This window comes from Alexandromys fortis, unplaced genomic scaffold, assembly GCF_014885135.2.
Source record: "Alexandromys fortis isolate MF-2015 unplaced genomic scaffold, M_Fortis_MF-2015_v1.1 scaffold_9, whole genome shotgun sequence".
Classification (NCBI taxonomy): Eukaryota; Metazoa; Chordata; class Mammalia; order Rodentia; family Cricetidae; genus Alexandromys; species Alexandromys fortis.
This window is the reverse complement of record NW_026067892.1, coordinates 8,679,112-8,696,711: the sequence shown is the minus strand read 5'-3', so window position 1 is coordinate 8,696,711 and position 17,600 is coordinate 8,679,112. Positions and strand designations below refer to the sequence as shown.

The window sequence follows — 17,600 nt, the reverse complement described above, 5'->3', positions numbered from 1 at the left end:
CGACATGTGGACAGTATTTTCTAAGAAAAGTCGTACTGGGAGCTGGAATATTTGTGTTTTTAGGTCTCAGAACTGTCTCCATTCAAGTGTTGATGTCTAGGTTCCTAGTGGAAAATTTATTTCCAAAAAGAAAACCAGCCCACAAATCACAATCCCAGAAAACCTAGACAACAATGAGGACCCTAAGAGAGACTTACGTGGATCTAATCTACATGGGTAGTAAAAAAAGACAAGATCTCCTGAGTAGGTTCGGAGCATGGGGACCTCAGGAGAGGGTTGAAAGGGAGGGGAAAGGCAGGGAGGGGAGCAGAGAAAAACGTAGAGCTCAGTAAAAAATCAATTTAAAAGTAGACACATTTAAAGATGAACTCATCTTGTAGCTCAGGAATTTAAACTGAATTCTTGACAATCACGACAGCATCTCCCCCTCACCCTACCATTTCATGTATTGGAACCACCACTTACATCACTCAGTCTCTCAAAGGGGAAACGCAGAAACATTGATGATGGAGCAATTAAAAGCCGCATGCTTGTCTCTCATGGCAGTCTGAAAGGAACGAATCTCTGTGGCCATCGAGAAGAGGACATTTGAGAAGGCTGGCACAGGGACCCTGTCCTTACCCTTTAACCCCATTTAGGTCCCCAGTCTATGGAGTAGCACCAGCCACTTTCAAGACAGGCCTTTCTCTCTATAAGTACCCTCAGATGTGTGTTCAGACGTGTGTTCGTCTCCTCTCCCAGGGGATCTCAGTCTAACCAAGCTTAAAACTAGGATAAATATGCAATGCTGTAACACGTCCACATGACTGTATTGAGGATCTGTTAGGAACCCCATCCTCATTCACCTTCTCCTACCTTTACCTGAAACAAAACTCTTAAAGAGCTAGAGGCTCTTTATTGCTGAAATATGCCCTACCTTCGACATCTATCCAGATGCCCCTTCTTTTGCTTTAATTACATCTTATTCTTCCCTTTGCAGTAAATGAAGATCAAGTAATAGTACCTACCCTGGGAGATATAAGTTATTGGTGTGTGTGATCTGTCTGGTGTGTGTCTGTGTGTTTGTGATATGTAGCCTCACATCTTTCTTTAAATCATTTCCCACAATTTGGCTTAAAGAACCCCCCCCCAAAAAAAAAGAACTAGAATCATCTTCTAATAATCTGTTCTTAAACTTCTCATGTCATGATTGGCTCAGACCATACAGACCACCTGGCAGACCTGACAATTTATTATTTGGTTTAACTGAAATCCTCACAATGAGGTTAAATATGCTGATTTGTTTAATTTCATTTTTGCTGTATCTATATTTATGGTGGAGAGTGTGCGTGTGTCACTGTGTGTACATGTGGACAAATCTGTGAAGTCAGCTCTCTCCTCTCATGTCTTTGTGAGTTTTCTGGACCAAACTCGAGTCCTCAGGCTTATGAGGTGAATACTCTGTCCCTTTGAGGCATCTCCCTGGCCTAAGCAATCTCTGTCTTCCGCCTGCCCCTTTCAGTCTTGGAAGCAACGTGAAGGTTGGGGAGGCATTCATTCATCCATCCTCCAGTAATTAGAAACATTTTATGAAATTATTTCTGATTCATTCTTCTTGGAGCCTTCATCCATTTCATAATTTGTTTCCTCTTCCGAGTGGTATGACTAAAACCGAGTGAAAATAATTATATGAGAAAAAAGGACATAACAGCCTCCTGGCCATTGTCCTCATATGTAGCTGTAGATATCCTGACATGGTTTGGGATGTTTAGGAATGAAAAATCCATGCAATTGATGTTGTTATTAATGTGACACTTGTACATAATTTAATATATATTATATTTATCCAACTTCCTCATTTTCTTTTAGTATACAAGCATATAAAAAGGCCTACTTTAATATATGTGTTTAAATTCTATATTCATAATCCATTACATTTCTCTCAGTTTTCCTAAATAATAATAAATATTTTGAAATTATCTTATAACTATCAAAATAGTAGAGTCTGGCAACAATAAATTACCAAGGTGAGACTTAAAAAGCAATACTCTCTTCAGAGGAAACTCCCATGTGAGAGGATTGGAAGGGAGTAGGGGTCAGGCTGGAGGACTTTAAGAGAAATATATATTATAAACCCAAGTTAAGAAGAGATTGGTAATGTATTAGGCCAAAACATTCCAACATCCCAGATTCGATTGTTGCATTGAAATGAGCACAATCTCACTTAAGTGTGCATCTCCATGGCAACCAGGTCATCTGTAGGTCATAGCACAAAACTGCACCTCTATGTCTGTGCTCTCCTCACCAGTAACTGCAGTTTGATGGGGGACACACATCCTTCACACAAATACCCCCTAAGATTCCACCTGTGATTCTTAAAAGTGTGGTTCAGATGTGCCTCCTGTGGCTGTGGCCTCAAGATGGAACCTAAACCGCAACCTGTCCGTGTTTGATGAGAAGGTTCCTGTCTTTCATTATTTAGCACCTCCTAGAACGCTATTGCAGCGTCATGGAAAAGTCATCTACCACGTCTCTCCATTACCCTAGGCAAGAATACTAAAGTCCAAGTAGTAGTTAAGGCTGGATGATCACCCCAGAATGGATTGACTCCTGGAGGTCAAGTATGTTAGACCCTGAAGAATGACATTTGCTCTTTATCTGAGGATGGCAGACTGAGTCAGAGTCATGCATACACTGGGATCCACTTGCCTTCAGTTTGAGAGTAAATATCACAGAAAGATCAACATGTCTCAGATAGACCATGCAGTCTAAATGTGAATATTGATTTTGTATAGAAATGCAGTGTCTTCTCCATTTATCAAAAAATTAGTCAAAGGCAATTATTTTAAAAGTTTCCAAAAAATACAATACAAATATTTATATAGAGATATAGATAGAGAGAGGGGGGAGAGTGCTTTGGTATTTATTTATGATAGAGATGTTTTGCTTTCATTGTTAAATATTTCAAATTTAAGGTTATAATTATAGACAATTAAAACTGTGCATTTGAAAGTATAGTTTCCATGAAAATAAATAAGTTTATAACTATATGCTAAAAAGAAAAAGACCAAAAAATCCGAATGCATTTTTGTTAATTTCTTAAGTATTTTTTAATCCTAGAGAAATATTATTCAATCTCAATGTATCAAACCCTGATAAAAGATAATTATGTATAAGACTATCCTGATGATTTCCAAACTTTAATTACCCTTTACTAGAATATAACCTTCACAATTCCCACATTAGAATTAATAACTGGTATGTTGCTGATAAATGTGAATTAATTTCATCCCTAATGACAGTAAAACTTATACATAATTCATAGTTAAACTCAATCTTAACAGTTTTATATAGGGGATTGAAATTGCTAGAAACTGGATAAAGAATTAACAGTCTCCCTTCTAATGTGTAAAAATAAGGAAAATTATAATTTATAATTAGAGGTAGCTAATATACTAAATTGTAAAAAGTAGAAGCAATGTTTTCACTGCTGTCCAGTGAGATTTTTTTAGTCGAAGAATTGTAGTTCTGGTCTATGGAGGGACATTGCTACCATTCATAGAAATCTTGACCTACAAATTTAAAGACCTTTTTTCATCAAGAACATGTGTGTAGCGAGAAAACACTGATTGAAGAGACTACAGCAAAGACAAGAAGATCCGTGGGAACCTTCAAATATAGAAAGTGCTACTCAATGGCTAAAGCTGTTCTACTTTTGTGTACGTCTACTGTCCAACACGAAAACCCACATCTCCTGAAGACAAACTGCCACCATTGAAGTCATTCCTCAAGCATAGGAGGGTTTCTCTTTATAGTTGAGAAAAAGCTTGGGACATTTAGAGTGAGTCCAAACACTTTCCCTGCCACGTGGAACTGAACTTCTTCACATCTTCTGAGTTGTAGATGGTTCACAGGCTCTTGTTGCTTCCCTCATTCAGAGTTCATTACTCACATGAACTCTGTGGACGGTGCCTTTTTCTTCTTGAGTTAATCAGTGGAGTGTTCTGTCTAAGGGCTCTGGAGGTATGGTTCTCACTTGATGAGCCTAGAGATGCAAGCTAAGCCAAACTAGAAGTAGGACCTAGGAAAAATCTGAAGAGCCTTATTTTTATTATTTATTACAAGAGAAATTTCAAAGTTTGAAAGGTGTTAACCAGAAAAAGTCATACTGATTATGAAGAAGTCAAATCTTCCCACTGAGTTTGACTTCACAATCATGAATGACACGGTGTTATTTGCAGTTTATGATGGTGAAGTCATCCGTCTTCAGTCTTCCGTGATCTGCAGTAGCTGTGCCATTTAATTCATTGTCTAAGGGGTAGTTAATTTTTTTCTTGTAAAATTTTAAAACACAGCTATGTTCCATTAACCAATGCATAGAAAACAAAAGCAGATGCAGAAAAACCACATGATAAGAAAAGACATATCAGGCAATCGCAAACAGGGAAAAGCCAGGACTATTCTGGAACATAATGAAGGTACAATTCTGAGGCAGAGTTCTGAGGCTGTAAGCTTACGTAAAGGGTAAAACTTGCCACTTACTCTGTCTTTACTGTGCCTGACACACAGTACTTTCCAATGTAAAGACACACATTGTATTAAGCTACGGCGGTAGGTACAAAAGGGTTGTCACAGATAAGCTGAATCATATGATCACTAGAATCCCTCCCGACTCATCTTGATTTGTAGTATGTGTCCTGTGCCTTTGATGTCCTGTTTTCTGCTATGTATGAATGGAGTCTTGCTCGTTACAGACTTTTCCTGTATGCCTAAGTTATACATCACTGTATAAATAAGTGCAGTTGTACCTAATAGCCACAGGCTGTTTCTTATGATCCGTGGGTTGCTTGGATAGAACTTGTGTTGGCCGGAGCTGTGTTCGCATGTGATGCTATGAAGAAAAGAGAAGCACACAACTAAACCCAATTTAGCATGTTGATTGCATGAAAGATAACGAGCTACTGTATGATGGGGAGGGCCAGAGCTCAGCCAGAGATCCACATTGCACGGGAAAGGGATTTTAAAGTTGTGCTCGAGAGGTCCTCCCATGTTCATTAAGAGATACAGTTTTACAATGGGAAGCAGGGAACCCGTAAAACAGAATAACCATGTATGGGGGCCAGTGACAGGTTAGATAGGTGTTTGTCCTACTGTCAGAGCCCGCCTCCCTGGCCAGTGGCAATGCCATTGCGCTGAACTGTAAAGCTGGCAAGCAGGGTTTGTCTTAAAGATTTTGCAGAAATGATTTACAATGTCAAGTTTTCTAGTGTAAAGCTATAAGAACAAGGAAGCTAAGAACAAAGAACCTGGAAGAACGTTTCCTTAAGTTTAGTCAAATGGGGAAACTTTAAAATTATCTCAGTTTATACAGCCCACAGGTGTTCAGAATGTAGATTGAGTTATTGGGAAATGCTTGGGCATCTCTCCCATGTTCTCTTCTGTCCTTGATAAATATGTATCAGATGATTTCCCACACTACCATGGGGCAGAGTAGAAGCCCCAGTACTTCTTCAGTGTTAAACTCTATGTCATGCAGTGTTGCCCCAAGCTTACAATATGCATGCCCTACGCTCACATGGACGCTATGTGTTGACATTTTTATCTTGGCAATAATTTGAGGAATCCTTTGAATTTCTACTCTCACATCTTCATGCTGAAGGTGCCTTGTGAGTCTGAGCAGAGCTGAACCTCTAATAGCTTCCGCCCACTTGGCCCTTGACTAATTTTCTTATTTATAATTCATGCCCAGAATCAGGGAGAGCTGGTGTCTCTCAAGAGTCCTGTCTTGGCACTATTTTTCTTAGTTAAATATGTGGAATTAGGTCACTCTGAAACAATTACCACAAGGTTACAAATAATAGGAGTTGCAGTGGGTATTTATTTCTTCTCATTTTCATTAAACTTTCGCATAGCAGATATAAAAATGGTCCCTTAATTGGTACTCATTTGCAAATGTATTGAATTCCAACATGTCAAAATAAATTAGATTTGTCTTTCTGTAGAAGGAGGGCAGTAGAACCAGATTGGAACCAGTGAACTTTTATAACATCTATTGACAAACACTTTTATGCCCTAAACTGCATAGCATTTAAAAATAATTAGGAGCTTTGTTCAGCATGCATAACATTTACTTTTATTGTTACATCTTGAACTCAAATATAAACCTTGATTTTAAACTGTGAAATAATTGTTTTATCTCTATTTATAATGTAAAAATGGGGTCTAACATTTGAATACTACAAATTATGTTATTTTAGTAGCTATTATCTAGATGACTCATATAGTTTTGAAATATTTAATTGAAAAGGGATTGCTGCACTATGTATTTTCTCAAACAGAAATGTTAAGCAAATATTAATTTATGACACCAAGAAAAATTATGTTGCACATTTCTTACATATAAATTATTATAAAGCTGATAATCTTTCTGGTTTATACTTTATTTATAAAGATTATTAAAGGAAGTTTAAAGTTATTATGATCAATTTTCTTCTAAAAACCACTACTGTTCTGGTCCGTGCATGTAGTGAAGCATTGTTCAGCAAGGCAATGAAATGTGATGTTCTATCATGAAGCTACTTGGAAAACGAAAGTACGTGTGGCTAAAGAAAGACAATATTCCATGCCATCTAATTATAACCTCATGGCATTCTGGGAAATGGGAGTAGAGATAGGCTGCAACTGGAGGCTCAGGAGGAGGGAAGGAGCAGAGAACATAGGGGAGTTCTGAGGTCACCATAAATCAGACTTCCATTACCTAGGGCAGCAAAAGTCCGGACTGTGCTGACAGCAGAAACAGGCATGTAAATACACCAAAATTGTTACCTGCTTGAGTCTCTGAGACTTGTATGAGCTCATTCTCACACAAGGCCTGTGAATGCAGTATTAATAGCCATCTTTGCAGCCAGGGACATGATCATATCTCACTATGCCTTCTACTTCATTTTCCATGAATAACATCCCCATTTTTTTCATTGCCGTTCTTTTGCAAAAATTACACAATGGAATATTATTCAGTTCTTAAGAAAAACAAAATTAACTTCTCAGGTGAATGGAATTGGAAATATTCTGAGTGATATAACCCAAACCCAGAAAGATAAATATCACATGTTTTTGTTTTGTTTTTGATTTGTGGCTGTTCCCTTGATCTTCAGATATGTCCATTTCATTTGGGATACCCACAGGAGTTGGGAAATTAGGAAGGGGCTGTGGTAGGGGGGTTTCGAGGACATATAATGCAGTGGTATAGAGTGAAGTCATGAAGTCATGGAACAAGTAGGATTAAGTGGGTTGGAGGGAGGGACAGAGTATAGCGAGGAATAAGAGGAGGAATAAGAACCTTTTAAAAAGTATTAGTTAATTCTACTACTCTAAAAGCTATCTAAAATATACGTATGAATTAGAGGAGTTTAAATGGAGTTTCCCTAAAATGGGAACAATGACTAATTAGAACCCCCATTGTTGAGTTATTGTACAAGGGACTCCAGAGGACCCTAAGACATTGCAGATCATTGCCAATGCTCTTGGTTACTCCAGTTCATGGGAAGACCATATAGCTGAAGGCACCAGTACTTAAGTTACAGAACATGGAGAAAACATACTGGAACTGACCTGGGAGCCTCATCCCTACTGGCTAGTTTTCATAAGGCTTGGGCAGGGGGTACTATGCCTGCTACTATAGAGAAAAGGTAATCATCAGTCTTACCCAAGTGTGAACCATGTGTGCTGCAATAATGACTGCCAGCAAGAAATACAATAGGGGTGCAATAGTGGCACACATGTCAGGGGAGTAATCAACCACTTTCTGACTGGATTTTAATCTTGCTCCATAAGAGGAAACCCATACATCACACTGTTACTCAGGTCAAAAACTTGTGGCTACCCAGATAATAGAACCTAGGAAAGTACCTACTACTATTATTCTTCTAAATTAAATTAGCATTAAATCGACTTTTAATGACTTGTATTTATACCCATAGATTGGTGTATCTTTAAATCCTTATCAGAGAAGCCTTTTTAATCAGTAGATGGTAGTTACCAGAGACCCACAACTGATAAAGATTTAAGGAATAAAAGACACTGGAATGTTCAGCCCTAAATGGAATGTCACATCCTCTCCCCCACACACACAGTTTAGGGATCATTGTGAAAGATATGAGTGGGAAAAAAAAATTGTATGACTACAGATAACCAGTATTTTTTGGACATGACAGAGTAACAACACATACAAACTTATGCAGCTGTGACAGCATGCACAAAGCCTGGGAAAGATAAAGCAAAACCTCCCATGGAGAGGGAAAGTTGGCACAATCTCATGAACAGCCAAGGGGCTTTCCACAATTGATGGCTGCTGTGAGAGGAAGAGTCGGTTTCCTTTAAGGATGTGACCCCTGGTGGGTTGACCACACAGCCAACCACATATGGGTAACACAAATTGGACTTGATGGATTTTAGGGCAGAGGGCTGGGGGCAGAGTAGAGCCACAAGAGAGATGAAGATGGATCGTGGAGGGGTTGGGAGTAAATATGAGTAAAATGTATTGTATGAAAGTCTTGAAAAACTAATAAAAACTTTAAAAAAAATGTAAGCCAACCAAAGAGATGCATACCCATAATCCCAGCACTCAGGAACACAGGGACATGAAGATCACTCAAGTCTGAGGGAAACCTGAGCTACACAGAGAATCCTACACCAACTAGACTGCTTAGCCAGATACTCTCTTCAAAAATAAATTTAAAGAGGTCTAGTAATGCACTTTATAAGAAAAATTTCAGGTGTATGAGTTAATAATGGAAGATTTGTTTGGGCTAAGGCTTCTGAGAAATCTTTTCTTTTCTTTACTTATAATTAATTGCTGCTGAAATTAAGCAGTACATTTTGATTATTCTTGTAGAAGGAAAGAAAAGAATGATACATCATAATCTATCAATCGCAAAGAGTGAAATTTGAAAACACTAAAAAATGTTTACCCATAAATCAAATTTAGTCACCTGATGCTATAAAACAACATCCATTAGTTATCAAATTTTTAAAATTCATGCAACTCACATTTTTAAAAACTTTGAATTTAATTTCTTTTTTCAATTCAGAATATCACACTGGAATTACATACATGAAGTTTGTTAATATACTATAACGTCTCAGTTATACATTGCCACCATCTTACCTCCATCCATCTCCATGGTGATTCATGCTCACCTGATTTAACCTGATTATGAGTCTGTTTCTCCATCCATAGGATTATCTTGCTCATAATTTGTAGTTAATGTATCTCATATTCAATTTATATCTCACTGCAGACAGAGAATGTAGTTTGTCAAATAATAAAACAGATCTTTTCCAGAGCATAAAACAATAATAAAATGGGCTTGACTTCCAATAAACAGAGAAGAATTGAAAATGTTTAATCTAATGTTCACTTCTCATAGAGGTCCACTCAATTCAGGCAGGAGAAAATTGAATTTTTATAGCAGTGTTTGTTCTGGTAGAGAGAAGTGTGCCACTAGAATAATTAAGGCAAAGGTTAATGAGCTGATATTTGTCTAGAAGGAAATTAGTTTTACACATTCACTACCAAGAAGAAATTTAAATGCGTTATTGGTATGCAGAAGATGTAATTTCATTATAAATTATGTCATTCTTTTTTCATGTATTGATTATTTCATGTATTGAATACCTTGATTATTCAGTTAAAGTAGCAAAAACAAATACAACATATCATTTCCATGTTTGAATTCATTCCCAGTGTTAATGCTAGAAGGGTGCCTGTTCCAGCTGTCAAATTCCCACACATACATCTTGTCCTGATCACAAAAGAGATCGTCATGAAAACATAGCAGTTAGCTTATCACATATAGTAACAAGACAGAAACTTAGTCTAAGCACCAGCTATGAACTTCTACAAAAGAAATTCCAAGTTTGGAAATCACCCAATAGTTTGATTAATATGTTTTCTCATGTCCAACATATTAAAAGTAGCATGTAATATTATATCACAAATAAACAACTCAGAGTTCTAGTCTTTGAGTATCCACCTCAGCACAATCACAGCACAACACACCTGAAGTGTAAGAATCACACCTTTGTCATCTGGAAGATTCGGCAGTCAGGAACCCAGGCATGGACTAGGTATGGCCTGTCTTGTGATCTCTCACGGTGTTGCCATACAGGTGTAGACCAGGGATAGTCTCATCTGAGCCTCATGTAGATCCCCAAAGAACTGATAGCTTGGATACACTTCTAAGCTCAAGGATTCACGTCAAGAATTAGAGGTTGTTAGATCTGGGGGCTTAGGTTCACTTCAGGTTGGTGGTCGAACATCCCTTTTGGATGTTTGTCACATTAAAAACTCCCCATGACAAGTGAATCATTCAGTCCAAGGACAGATGTTGTCAATAAGTTCTGCTGGTAACAGTGAAGCTAGAACCCTCAACTTCCTGCCATATGTACCACTCCCCAAGTAGCAGTTATTCTGTCCAGCATGGCATGTGGTAAAGAGTGACCACTGCCTGGTGTTAAATGTTCAGTTATGCCACTCAGTCTCTTATCTGTTATTATGCTATTCTGGTTAGATGTTAAAAGCACATGACTCTCATGTAGGAGAAGACAAATGAGCAAGAGGGAAGAATACCAGGAAGAAATAGTTGACAATCATGTTAGGACTCTCTGCCCTGCCTGTGCCCTGTGGATCTCTCCTTTTAATCCTATCCAGGTTCAGCTCTACATGTTCACCCACTAAGCAACAGAGTTGAAACAAGTAGTCTTTCTTTTCCTTTGCGAGATCAAATACTACAAATTGAGAGTTAGGGATCAAATCCAACCTTAAAACTTTGTAAGAGTGTGGTTGTTCTTTAGTATGTTAGTGTCATTTAAAGGTCAGAGTATTTCTCCTTCACTGACCCAATACTGCAACAATATCGAGATTAGTTGCTTATGGAATATATTATCTTGGTAATATCTTACTTTAGAAATCTACTTCGTCCATATGTCTTTTTCTAACATAACAGCATTAAAATTAATCAAGGAAATTGATAAAAATACTAAATAAAGAAGGTATGAGATAGAATTCACTGTTTCCATGAGTGAAATGCTCTTTGTAGGAAAGGCATGGGTACATCTATAACATAATTCAAATGTAGAGAGTCTGTGTACTGGCTGATTTCGTGTGTCAACTTGATACACTTAGAGTCATCAGAGAGGAAGGAGCCTCAGCTGAGGAAATGCCTCCATGAGACCCAGCTTTAAGGCATTTTCTCAACTAGTGATCACTGGGGGAGGGTGATGGTGATGGTGGGTGGTACCATCCCTGGGCTAAGGATCCTGAGTTCTATTAGAAAGCCAACTGAGCAAGTCAAGGTAGCAAGCCAGTCAGCAGCTCCCCCCCTCCCCGCCCATAGCCTCTGCTACCCCTGCTTTGCTCAGTCGGGTTTCTTACAGAACCTGCTTGAGTTCCTGTCCTGACTTCCTTCAGTGGTGAACAACAATGTGGAAGTATAAGCCAAATAAACCCTTTCCTCCCCAACTTGCTTTTGGTTTATGGTGTTTCATCACAGCATCAGAAATCTTAACTGAGACAGTCTGGTTTGGTTGGAATTGGTATTATAAGAAAATTTTCTCTTTGATTTCCATTATTAAACTCTAAAAAAACAATAATTTATTTTAATAGTTAAAATGAAATTCATGGGTAAGAATTCCATTGGCTTTTCCTGTAGTGTACCACATAGAAACTCAAAGCTAAGAGTCATGCCACAATGACCTAAGAAGGGTGGTAGGTTTATTCGCCATCCTTAGTGATAAGGCAGCTCTCCCCAGGCTTTCAGATGACTAGTGAAGGAACCCACACTGCACAAAGTACAGAGGTAAACAGAGAAATGGGTGGGAGTAAATTAAGCAAGTGAATTAAAGCTAAATAAGTATCTACTTTATATTTATTTATCAAAATGGCATAAGTGGCTCTTATTCTTTATCAAGGCCAGTTATGGAATGTGAGGTGATCACAGAGATAGGTGGCAGAGTATCTCTTGGATCCTTTTAGATTTGCATAGCAGTTAATCATGCACAAGAATTGAGCAACTGAGCAAAAATATTCATCAAGGATTTTATAGTGTGTGTGTGTGTATCATTGTCCTAGACTATACTTATAGTTCTATATCTTATATAGGATGCATCAAGAAAATCATGATGCAATGGTCAATAATCTGTATTAGAATACATAAGAATTGAGAGAGAAAATAAAGGTTTCTGCGAAAAGAACAAATACACAAAAACAACCAGCAAGTGGGGGGAGATGACGATAGGGTGTTCTTGTATGTTGAGGCCAGTGACACGTTAATATTGTAGTTTCCATTGGCATTGTCAGACACAGCAAGTCTGGATGGTGTAGTGAGTTGTGAATCACAAGCTATATGGCACCGCATGCGTACATAAAGTTAATGTCAGCATAGACTAATTACAGTAAACAATATCATAACCTGAGACTGAAAATACAGCAACAGACACAATGGTGGTGTCATAAAAATGCTCAAGTTAAATAGAATATTTATAAATTTATAAAAGTATTACTGTTCGTCAGTGGATCTGGGGTAGATAATTCTATGTTTTCAGTTTCACTCTTAAAAATAAATGTCACTTATATTTTTGGTTGTGAGTCTAGCCTTTAAAGACTGATCCGTCTTGCACCCCTTTAATCCCAGTACTTGAGAGGCAGCATCAGGAGAATCTCTGAGTTTGAGGCCAGCTTGGTCTACAGCATGAGTTCCAGGACAGCCAGAGAGCTACACAGAGAAAACCTGTCTCAAAAAAAGCAAATAATGATAACAATAATAATAATAAAAATATTGTGCTGAAATAGATATGAATGAACAAAGGAGGGAAATGATCATCTTTTTTTCAAACCCTGCAGGCCTCCTCCTGTAAGTGAGCTTGCCACCAAAGGGACTGTAGTTGGTGTCATTTCTGCCGCCGCTATCAATCAGAGCATCGTGTACTCCATTGTGGCAGGAAACGAGGAAGGTAAGTAGGAAATCTTGCCTATGTTTTCTCCAAAACCCAATAAATGTAGAATCAGGTGAATTTTTGATTGAACTCTTATTTTCTCTATCCTAATGCAATTATTTCCATCTTTGATGTAATATATGGATTGATTAATAGTCTCGTTGCATTAGCTAAAGCCATTGTGTGCCCTGATTAATGCTTAAGCTTCAAGTATAGAAGATTTTACCCTCCCTTTTTTGGTGGTATTTTTGTGACATTTCTTCAAAATGAATGAACAGTTATTTCAACCACAGGAGATAATTATTTTCTAGACTCCTCTTTCCCTTCTGTGGACCACAAGCCTGACCTCATGGCATACTAATCCTGAGGAAGCTTATATAAGTATAAATACCAAAAGAGCCACGTCAGTGCCAACAGACAGGTGTGTTATGTAATACAATGCCCCAAACAGCCAAATCAGTTAACAGGAATGTTGAGTTTAGTCTCTCAGCCTTGCTCAGAATGGTAGTCATTTGTTGTGTTCTAGGAACAACATCATCTCCCACTATGTCCCCACCATGGTCCCACTAGGAATGGGATGTCCCACACATGTTCCCACTCATGTTCCCACCAGGAGCAATATCATCACCCTCCACTGAAATGCATGTCAGCGCTCATCTGCTGTTTTCTCTTCTGAGGCCCCAAGCAGCCCGGGATGTGATGGGTAGCTGAGAGTGCTTAATACATATTTAATATAGTTGTTTACTTTGAGTATTTAATCAAAGAGTGAACATGGCTGTTCCTTGGCATCTGAAAGGGCAGTCTTGAGACTGCCTGAAGGGTTTAGGTCCCCACCTCTCACTAGAGTGGGCTGCCCCTTCAGGAAGTTCTCACTGACCTGCTATTAATTGATTCTCTGTTTTCTCTCCACCACTGCATCTCCTCCCTGAGGCAATGAACCTCCTTTCCCCAGTGCTTCCAAATCTGGAAAGGCTGTAGCTTCTCAGCCTGTTCTGATGCTCGCCCTATCCTTGTCCTTGAAGGTAGCAATAAGCTCTCTCTATCAACAGCTTCCACCACAGTGGCTGTTTCATGCAGCTTCTCCATGTACTCATCCGGCAAATGCTGCATGTCAGTTATGTGATAACGGCTCTTCCAGCTACCAGCAGTGTAGAGAAAAGCAAACAAGCATATTCCCCATGAGCTCAGAATTAAACAGTCCAGTTACAGTTAAGCACACATGTAGAGTATGTCAAAAGATGTTGATCACTACAGAGAAAGGGTAAAGGAGGATATAGGGAAAAAAAAAACAGTGAAGAACTATAGACAGTGCTTCCTTCTTTACACTTAAATTACCTACATACTAACTAAAAAAAAAAACAGCAACCAAGCAAAATATTTTAAAATATTCATAAAAATAAAGCATTTTATAAAAGTAAGCTACAAGCTAAATCGCAAACATGATCTTCGGTGTTCATTGCTAAGCATCAAATCTGCAGGATTAGATGTGTGTGAAGGGTAAAAGTAGAAGACTTCCAGTTAAGCAAAATGCAACGAGATTCTGTAAAAGAAAGACCCTGCTAAAGCAGGACCATCTAACGTCACGGTGACAGGAGGATTGCCAACTGAGCGCTTGCACCCAGAAGACTCAAAATAACATGCAACCAAAGCTTACAGTCTGAATGCACCATTCAGGGAACACACATTGAAAATCCCAACAGCAGGAATGTGTTTCTGAATACCGGAACCCTATCACTTTGAAGCTTAACAGTTCTTTCTGATGTTTCCAGTGCTGTTGAAGCCATAATACCCTTTAAAGAGATTTTTTTTTCTTTCCATGTCAAGAAACTAATGAGCTGTATCTTAAATTCCAGATAAGTTCGGGATCAACAACGTCACAGGGGTTATCTATGTGAATGCACCCCTGGATTACGAAACACGGACCAGCTATGTGCTTCGGGTGCAAGCAGACTCTCTGGAAGTGGTCCTCGCCAATCTCCGGGTTCCTTCAAAAAGTAAGCTACATTGCTTAAGAGAATGAATATGATTTGCAGGGGCGGGGAGGTGCTGGTTTAATAAGGAGTTACATATGCATAAAATAAAGCTATCTTTTGATTCTGTCAGAACCTCTTCAGTTGCTGGTAGCAGATGGCATGGCAACTCTAGGGATAAATTAATAACATACATTCTACTTACAGATAATGTATAAAATACTGTTATGATAACTGCACTTGCATACGTTCATCATTAAACTTCTCATCCCCCTTTGAAGGCCTGGAACCATGGCTAACAATACTGCAATGGATGCATGACCACCAGACAGTGACTACATAAGAATAGAGGGAAAAGCACATTATAAACCATAAGTAGTGGGCTGGCAAGATGACTCAGTGAGTGTAGTGCTTGCCACCGAGCCTAGACATGAGATTGAGCTCAGAATCCTCATTGTAGAAGAAAAAAACTAACTCCTGAATGTTATAGTCTGACCGCCACATACAATGGAGGCACTCATACCCCCAGTGGACACACAGAGAGACAGAGAGGGAGCAATCTATATAAAAGTATAGTATTTTGATAAGTCATTAACAGTAATGCCAAATTACATGTGGTATCCCATTTAATTTTCATGCATTTCTGTGTGATGATGAAATGACTACCCTGAGTTTCAGGAATGTTACAAAGTGACAGTCAGTACATCAAAGACATGATGCCACTGAATCTGTGATGTGAAACATTCCTTTGACCTGTCAGAGCAATGTCACCACCATGGAAAAGCAAGGACAAGTCAGTTTGTAGAAAGGACTGACCCCGGCGCTAGGAGATGTTACCAGTATCACAATATAAATCCATGTGTGTAACATTTTTCATGCAAATGAGCCTTTTATAACCAGTGTGTCCTGGTTAAGATCTGGTTACAATAAAAACACATTTCACCTAACTTCATACAATAGAGGCACCTGCAGAAAAAAAAAAGTGCAATAAAGTCTCTAAGATAGTGGCTCTCAACCTGTGTTTAGGGGGTCAAAAAACCCATTCACAGGGGTGGCATATTGTATATCCTGCATATCAGATATTTACATTATAATTCATAACAGTAGCACAATTACAGTTATGAAATAGCAACACAAGTAGTTTTATGGCTGGGGGTCACCACAACATGAGGAACTGTATTAAAGGGTCGCAGCGTTAAGAAGGTTGAGAACCAGTGAGCTGAAACAGCCACCTTTGCCTTTGACATCATCTTTCAATACCATATTACAGCACAGCATGCATCAGCATCCCTCGACGGGGAAGAGGAAAAGAGATGGAGGGGATGTGGTGCTCAGAGAGAAAGCCAGGTGCTGAGAAGGGGCTCAGGGTGGGGAAAAAAGTGGGAGATGTGATATACAGGCACATCAGCTCAGCCACTGACTGTCACTAGAGGAGACCGTTATCTATCAGAAACATTACTTAACACACAGGTGTGGGTGACTGTACAGTTGTTTGTAAAGATACATCAACGTTATTTGAAAATCATTGGCTTGTTTGAATTATTTTAAAATGGCAAACCACTTGCCCCAGGTTTTAAAGATTTGCAATTTTTAAAAAATTTTATGTGTACTGGGGTCTCCCTGCATGTATGCATGTGACAACACATGCTCGGAGGCCCAAGAAGGTGTCAAATTCTCTGGAACAGGAGCTATGAGTGGTTGTGAGCCTCAGGGTGGGAGCAGGGAACTGGAACCGGATCCTCTACAAGAGCAGCAAGTACTCCAAATCACTGAGCCATCTCTCCTGTCCCTTCATTCAGGTTTTAAAGTCCTTAAGCTGGGGCCAATAAGGTGGATTTTCAGGAAAGGGCAATTTCTGTCCCTCCCCGGTCCCCATGGTTGAGGAAGTGATTCCTTTAAGTTGTCCTCTGACTCCCGCTTACCTGTGATGAAGCCACACATGCGCGTGCGAGCACACACACACACACACACACACAATGAATTAAATGGAATTTTAAAACCCTGTAAATGCAAGCATTTACACTTTTAGAGAAAGGTAGAAAATTCCGTAGACTGAATTCTTCTCTGGCTGATCAAACAGATAAAATGTTATAAAGAGAGGCATTATATCCCTTGTTGGCTAAAATACGATAATATGATCTAAAGGAGAGGTATTATGTAACTTGTAAACATAGCACATGGGAAAAGCTAATTGAATTGTAACTATCACTTTTCTTTGAAACACATAGCTTTAAAAGGAATATTTAACTGCAGGCTCAGGGTGTAGGATCTTGTATTTCAAAATGACTATCTATAATTTTCAGAATAGAAAGACAGTAAGCTCTATATATAAGCATAATACAAGTAATTCCCTTCACTATAGTGTAAATGTAAAATGGAAGGCAGTGAAAGTTTATCCAGTGCCCAGGTATATGCTTGGCTGTGCTCTGGTGGGTATGTAGTGATAAGGCCAGCTAAGAAATGCTCATGAATTACCTCACAGAAATGCATGAAGCCTAAAAGGCACATGTGCATTTGACCACTGCCTGCTTATTTGAATATTGCTATTAACATTTCGTGACCAACCTTTGCCTTCTCTTCGAAGTGAAGACACATGCATTTCCAACATCGTCCCATTTATTAATAACTGTTAATGGCCTGTAATCAATCCCTAGTCCA

General features: G+C 38.8%; 1 protein-coding gene across 1 annotated transcript in view; it reads left to right on the top strand.

The window, feature by feature from the left end:
* Pcdh15 (protocadherin related 15) overlaps positions 1 to 17,600 on the top strand; it is an 864,688-nt gene that overhangs the window by 754,346 nt on the left and 92,742 nt on the right. The window contains exons 26-27 of the mRNA XM_050142799.1: positions 12,881 to 12,990; positions 14,826 to 14,966. Coding sequence (XP_049998756.1) covers positions 12,881 to 12,990; positions 14,826 to 14,966 — 251 coding nt within the window. The remainder of the gene's footprint in view (positions 1 to 12,880; positions 12,991 to 14,825; positions 14,967 to 17,600) is intronic.